Source organism: Theileria parva, chromosome 1 (assembly GCF_000165365.1).
Source record: "Theileria parva strain Muguga chromosome 1, complete sequence, whole genome shotgun sequence".
Lineage (NCBI taxonomy): Eukaryota > Apicomplexa > Aconoidasida > Piroplasmida > Theileriidae > Theileria > Theileria parva.
In genome coordinates, this window is record NC_007344.1 from 1 (window position 1) to 7,113 (window position 7,113).

At 33.5% G+C, this 7,113-nt stretch overlaps 2 protein-coding genes across 2 annotated transcripts; both read right to left on the reverse strand.

The window, feature by feature from the left end:
• Positions 1-3,038: 3,038 nt before the first annotated feature.
• Positions 3,039-4,658, reverse strand: TpMuguga_01g00001 (uncharacterized protein; the record flags this gene model as incomplete). Its single annotated transcript, XM_760435.1, has 1 exon — positions 3,039-4,658. The coding sequence occupies one exon, from the start codon at positions 4,656-4,658 to the stop codon at positions 3,039-3,041; it is 1,620 nt and encodes a 539-aa protein (XP_765528.1).
• A 519-nt stretch (positions 4,659-5,177) lies between these two features.
• TpMuguga_01g00002 (uncharacterized protein) lies at positions 5,178-6,593 on the reverse strand (the record flags this gene model as incomplete). Its single annotated transcript, XM_760436.1, has 1 exon — positions 5,178-6,593. The coding sequence occupies one exon, from the start codon at positions 6,591-6,593 to the stop codon at positions 5,178-5,180; it is 1,416 nt and encodes a 471-aa protein (XP_765529.1).
• Between the last annotated feature and the right edge of the window lie 520 nt (positions 6,594-7,113).

Below are 7,113 nucleotides of genomic sequence, written 5' to 3' on the forward strand. Positions count from 1 at the left end.
CCCTAAACCCTAAACCCTAAAACCCTAAACCCTAAAACCCTAAAACCCTAAACCCTAAAACCCTAAAACCCTAAAACCCTAAACCCTAAACCCTAAACCCTAAAACCCTAAAACCCTAAACCCTAAAACCCCTAAAACCCCTAAAACCCTAAACCCTAAACCCTAAAACCCTAAACCCTAAAACCTAAAACCCTAAACCCTAAACCCTAAAACCCTAAACCCTAAAACCCTAAACCCTAAAACCTAAACCCTAAACCCTAACCCTAAAACCTAAAACCTAAACCCTAAAACCCTAAAACCCTAAACCCTAAAACCCTAAACCCTAAAACCCTAAAACCCTAAACCCTAAAACTTAATGTCCTAAAGAATCTAAAATACTTGTGGGGCTAATACCAAACCCTTAACTTGAGGGTCAAAAAGACTAATCTAATGTGGGGTCAAAACTCTAAAATAATACCAATTTGAAAACCCCGAAGTTAGGGGTCTAAAACAGGTTAAAACAACTAAACACACTTGAAACACTCTAACAAAAACTGAAAACACTCTAATCTACTCTAATTTAACACTTGAAAACAACTTAATCTAAAATACTCAACTCTAGAGTCTAAATGTAACTCTATAACACTATAAGGACTCCAATCTTCTTGAAAAATACTAAATAAGGATCTAACAGTAAGTTTTAAAACACTCAAACATAGTAAAACAATACTTTGAAAACTAGTCTACTCTAAAACACTCAACTATAGAGTCTAAAACAACTAAAAACTACTGAAATCACTGAAACAGTAGTAAAATAACACTTAAATATAACTGAATAGCACTCCAACTCAAGTAAAACAATACTTTAAAAACACTCAAACATAATCTGAAACACTCAAAAAGGACTACTAAAAACAACTGAAAACATCTAAAACTCTAATCTAAAACACTTTAAAAATACTCAAAACTAACATCTAAATCAGTTAATCTAAAAACTACTTAAATCTAACTGTAAAACCCTCAACTCTAGGGTCTAAAACAACTGAAAACACTCTAATCTAGGCTCAAAATGAAACTTATAACATATAAGATTCAACTATAGTAAAACAATACTGTAAAACAACTTAATCTAACACATAAAACTACTAAAATCTACTTATAAAACTCGAACATTGTAAAACAATAATCTAAAACTCTAATCTAACTATAAATACTAAATAATTATCTAATACTAACTTTTATAACACTCAACTCTGGTGTTAATTCTAAAAACATGGGGAAATTTAATGTCTTAGTATGAAACAGTAAAGTAAAGACTAATAACTAACTGTTAATAAACTCATAATAATGTTTAACTTACTAAATTATTACACTAATAACAATATCTAGTTAAAATACTTACCTATGAAACTTTATCTAAATGACTAATCTAAAAACTTACTTTGATACTGTCTAAACACTCAAATCTAAAACACTATCTTGAAACAGTTAACTCAAGATAATGGATAAGAATGATAAAATAATGACAGTGAGAATTATGAGGTAGTAAAGTAGAGTACTGGAATGAAATTAATCAGAAACCCTGAATCTGAGGGTCAAAGGATTAGGTATTAGGACATTAGGACAGTTAGGTGATTAGGTCATTAGGACCATTAGGATTAGGTCAGTTAGGACAGTTAGATGGTTAGGACATCCTTAGTTAGGTGTTTAGGACAGTTAGGATTCTGTCAGTTATTACGTCTTTTAACTACTTACTGGAACCTCTGAATCAACAACTGACTTATGAATGGAACTAAAAATACCAAATTGAAGAGAGTTATTCCTCAAACAATTATTTATTAATACCAATACCTGGATGAAGTAAATGGTGGACAGACAAATGACATTAGTTAACATCAGTACATGACCTAAGTAGTATCCTGATAACATGTTGATTGAGTTTTATATGATTTTGGAATGTTTCGATGTTTTATTCATGTGTGTGACGATTTCAGTTAGTGAAATTGAAGAATAATAGTATTAAATTTAAGTAAAAACATTATTATATAGTTTAAAGTTAATAAATAAACATATTATAAATGTGTGTGAAAGAAATTAAATGATGTGTGTAACTAAGTTTTCAAATGGGGAATGGAATCCAAATTAACGTTAATGTGTCTAAAATTGACCAAAAATCCATATACCCAAATGGCCAGTCGAGGCTCAAAAGTTGGTAGGACCCGGTCGACACAGTCCCTGAAACTGATATCCCAAGTCCAAGTAACTAAATAGTGCTAAGGTCTCAGATGTATATACAAATCCTTAAATCGGCAATATGCACTGAAATGTTATTATCACTGGCTATGCTATACATACCGGCTATAATATACAGAGTGTATATACTAGGTAGTATACATGGTATAGTAGTATTGATAACTAATCCACTAAAAATAAAACTCAGATCTAAAGTGAATAACTGACGAATAACAGGTTGTAATAATGTTTAAAGAGTTTAGAAAGTGTAAATGAGTGGTTAAATAATATTGTTTAGTTGATGAAGTGAAAGTGGAGTGAGTGAACAAGATGACTAAAAATAAACAGGGTTCAGAAATCTTGAATAAAGAAAGAATAATACATATAAAGATTGAAGAAGAAATTAAAAATTAAAGTGAATTTGTGTGTGTAATGTGTATACTACATTTAAAATGGTTGTGATTGTAGTTTATTGAAAAATATTTTACAGTTAGTAATTATCAATATCAAAAGAGTTGTAGTCTTAGGATTAAGTTGGATGACTTAATTCCGCTGTTTAGATCCTGATAAACATTAACAGCGATAAAAAGAATATATAATCTATGCCTGGAATAGCATATAATCCAGATTGAGTAGTAATTTCCTAATACTGAACGGATTGTACTGGTATGGATTGTGTCAAGATTTGAAATTCAGGAAGAAATATTGTAAAGGTTGAGGTCCAAAAACTGATGTAAAGTTGGTTGAATAGGAATAACTTGGGGTACATATAGATATTTCTGATGATCGTTAGGTTGTTGTGGACCATACGAAACAGATTTGGGATGTTATTGAGGAGCCTCATGCTGACTTTCGGAATAAGGTGGTGGTGGATAACTAGGTGGTTCAGGAGTATCATGTTGACTTTCGGAATAAGGTGGTGGTGGATAACTAGGTGTTTCAGGAGTATCATGTTGACTTTCGGAATAAGGTGGTGGTGGATAACTAGGTGTTTCAGGAGTATCATACTGAATTTCAGAATAAGCTGGTGGCCGTACAGGTTGACGAACAGATAATTGAGGCCCTGGATGAATAGGCTGCGGTTGTACTGGTAATTGATGACTTGGATAAGGTGGTCGAGCTGGTATTGGAGGCCTTGGATACGTAGGGGTAGGTCGAGATTGAGGTGGAGCTTGTTGATATTGTTGTTCTGGTATGGGAATAAGCCGTGGAGTTGATGGCTTAAAGTCAAGTTTCTTAAGTTGGCCAGAATCATTCTTCACTCTAAACTTATTTGCAACAAGATCAATCAACAATGACTTAATATATCCAAAGTCAGTGTCATCACTATTGGTCCAAACATCTTCATTGCCGTATTTCACCTTCTGACACTTGACTCCAGCATTGAACTCAAGACTGTATGAGTAACTAACAAGGTTTACTGAGTAATCGGTAGATTTTAGTTCCATATCATTCTCAGCAAAGAACTTAAGCTTAGAAAGGTTAACTCTGGTATAGGTGATGTCGATCCAGGGTTTATTTCTATCAGGTGGCTGATGGAATAATAGAAACTTATCATTGTCGAGGAGCAAAAAAAGGTATTTGACAACATCTACATATGTGACTCTGATACCAAAAACATCAGTTTTTGATTCCCAAATCACTGTGGTACAATGAGTAACCTTGATGATAAAACAGTTAGACCTGGGAGTGAAGGTACGTATAACACCACTCTTTAAGGAATACTCAAAGCAGGTAAACTGAGTCTTACTGATATCAAGGGTGACTTTGGTGGCGGATGCATATTGGTATTTAGGAGTAGATGGAGTGCTTGCAGATGCAGTACGAGGAGTAACAGATGAAATGATCGGTCCTTCATAATTTACCTTTCTAGATTTCCTTTTGTCATCGAATACAAAGAATTCGTTTTTAACGAGATCAAGATCAAAATTAGTTATGTACTCAAACTTGTCATCCGTATGGGTCCAAATAACAACATCTCCGTAATTGATCCTCTTACAGTTGACTCCGGCTTTAAATGTAAATCTGTATGAGAACTCATATATGGTAACTTCATAATCACTCGATGTGAGTTCCTTGTCTATGTCGAAAAATTTCAGATTGGTGGGATCATGTCTCTTACTGGTGATGTTAGTCCATGGCTTATTCCTACCAGTCTTGTATAGAATTACAAAGTTACTACTCTTAAGAAGAATGAGAAGGTGCTTTTTATTATTGCCAGAACCCATTAGTACCACCTTTACAGCCTGATCATTATTTTTACATTCCCAGATATAAAGTTTTTTCTTAACTACCTTATTAAAAGACTTACCAGGTTTGGCGGTGAAAGTTCTATACTTACCATTCTTGGAGTAATCGGAATCATTGGTACTGGTAGTCTTATTTATATCAAGAGTGATCTGCTTAGCACTAGTGCTAGAAATGGAATAGGTTACTACTGAATTCATTTGACAGAGTAGTGTAATATATAGTAATAAATTTATGAATAGCCAATGTCCAATCATGTTACAAAAATACAAAAACAAAAATTAAAAATTAAAGTGATTAAATGAGCGATTGGTTATAAGTGCGATTGACAGTTTAAAAAATTTCAACAGTAGAATATACGAACAAAATGGAAATACTTTGATATCAATAGCTTCGTCCAAATACCTCAAAAGAGTTATAAATTTTGTTAATTTTAAAGACCAATTTTAAGACTATTAAACATAAACTGATCTATATCCAAGATTATACGCAGTACGCTTACAACTTTTGGTTAATTGTTTATCAGATAATTCAGTTGAAAGTGTAAGTTCAGATTACGGTGGTGAACCAGGTTAAAGTTCGTATGGCAACTAAATTAATGTGCGTAATGTATTCAAAAAGTAAATGCCAATTGAAATACTAGATAGTTGAATAAATTAGGTATAGATTTTGGAACGGATTAATTAACTGATTCAGGTTTTATTCAGACTCATTTACAGTTACATATGCGGGAGTAGCATTTGTTGATTCAGTGGGAGGGGTTGTTCTAGTTTGAGAAGTTGTTTCTGTTTTTTTAGTAGTAGAAGGTGCTTCAGTAGGAGAAGTATCAGCAGGGTTAGTAGTGTTGGTGGTAGTAGTATAAGTGGTACTAGTAGAATCAGTGGTATATTTTTGGTTCTGGTATTATTGGTTTTGGTATTTGTTTGAGACTTTGGGTCGACTTGGACTGTTCGGTAGAAACCACCACCGAGATCAATAGTTACATACTTAATAGATTCATCAACAAATATTACAGACTTAGCAGACACATTGTCGGGAGCCTCCCAGACGGTGTTGGACCCACGGGTGATTTTGCTGAAGGAGTGGTTAGACTTAGCAGTGTAAACATGAACATTATCAGTCTTGGAATAATCAAAATCTCTGGTAGAATTTCTGGTATTCAGGTCGAGAGTAGAGGGGTTATAAGAGGAAGTGGATTCAGCAAATGTGGCAGTTGTTTCAGTTTGATCAGGAATTACGGTAGTTGATTCAGGGGCTAAAGTAGTTAATTCAGGACTTACAGTAGTTGATTCAGGAGTTGGTAGTAGTAGACAGTTGGTGGTGACGGTAGTTACTTTAAGAGAGCCAGTGGTATATTCAATACTCTTCACATCCCCATTGTGGTTCTTGAGGAAGAATTTATTTGATATGAGATCCAGGTGAAATGAGACAATTTGACCAAACTCACTGTCGTGTTTCCAAAGAACATCATCACCGAACTTGATTTTCTTACACTTGGCACCATTCTTAAACTCAAAACTATAGTATCGGTCAGCTATAGTAGGTTCGTAACTAGATGCGTCGATAACTGCATCACTGTCTCCGAGGAATTTAAGTTTAGTCACATCATACCTCTGATGGGTTATGTTCATATTTGTATCAGATCTCTCTATGACATCATATGCAGCTCTGTAAATCAGTACGAACTTACCACTCTGGAGGAGCACGGCTAGGTATTTAGGACTGTTGTGATGATCCATATATATGGCCTTGAGGCCATAATCATCATTCTTGGAATCCCACATAACAGCATTACCCTTAGTAACTTTAGTGATTACATTACCTTGCTTAACTGTGTATGTATGATACTTATTATCTTTATTTTCCTTGGAGTACTCATAGTCGTTGGTACTACCAGTCTTATCTACATCAAGGGTAACCTGTTTGGTAGAATTTGATGCTGGAGTTGATACACGAGTAACATTAATTTCTGGAAAAGTAGTTTGACCGTTTGGGGTAGAGTATTGGCCTCGTGAAGTTTGAAAACCGTTAGTGGGTGACCTAGTACCAGAAGTAGGATGGGCTACTACCGAATTCAATTGACAGAGTAATCTAATATACAGCAATAAATTTATGACCAACCATTTTGCAGTCATGTTACAAATGCGTTAACAATCTAATTAATTGTTCAGATATTTGCTGAATGGGGAAACATGCATTTTGAAATATCAATATGAATACTGTTAATACCAATAATACCACAGAATCTACACAATTAAAATTAACAAGAATACTAATATCAACCCAGTTGTAATGCTAAAACATGTGACAATCTGCTAATAATACTATTTATAGTACTATTTATATTAATTATATTTGTAACACGCAGCTCAAGGTTAATAATATTAGCCTTTTAATATAAATATTTAAAAAGAATAAATGAGTAAATTAAAACATTAAAGGGAGTATGATCAAAACTGAATGATTGTACGTGCAATTAGTCTGATAGTTTTTCACAGTTTATTAAAGTTTTATTAGTATCTTACAATTGTGTTAATTATTACTGAAACTCTTTCTAAAATTCGAGCTTCATGAATATATTCAACTATAAATTCAGACCCTGGTCTATGATTTTGATGTTAATATCAAATATTTGACAAGATATAGACAATATAT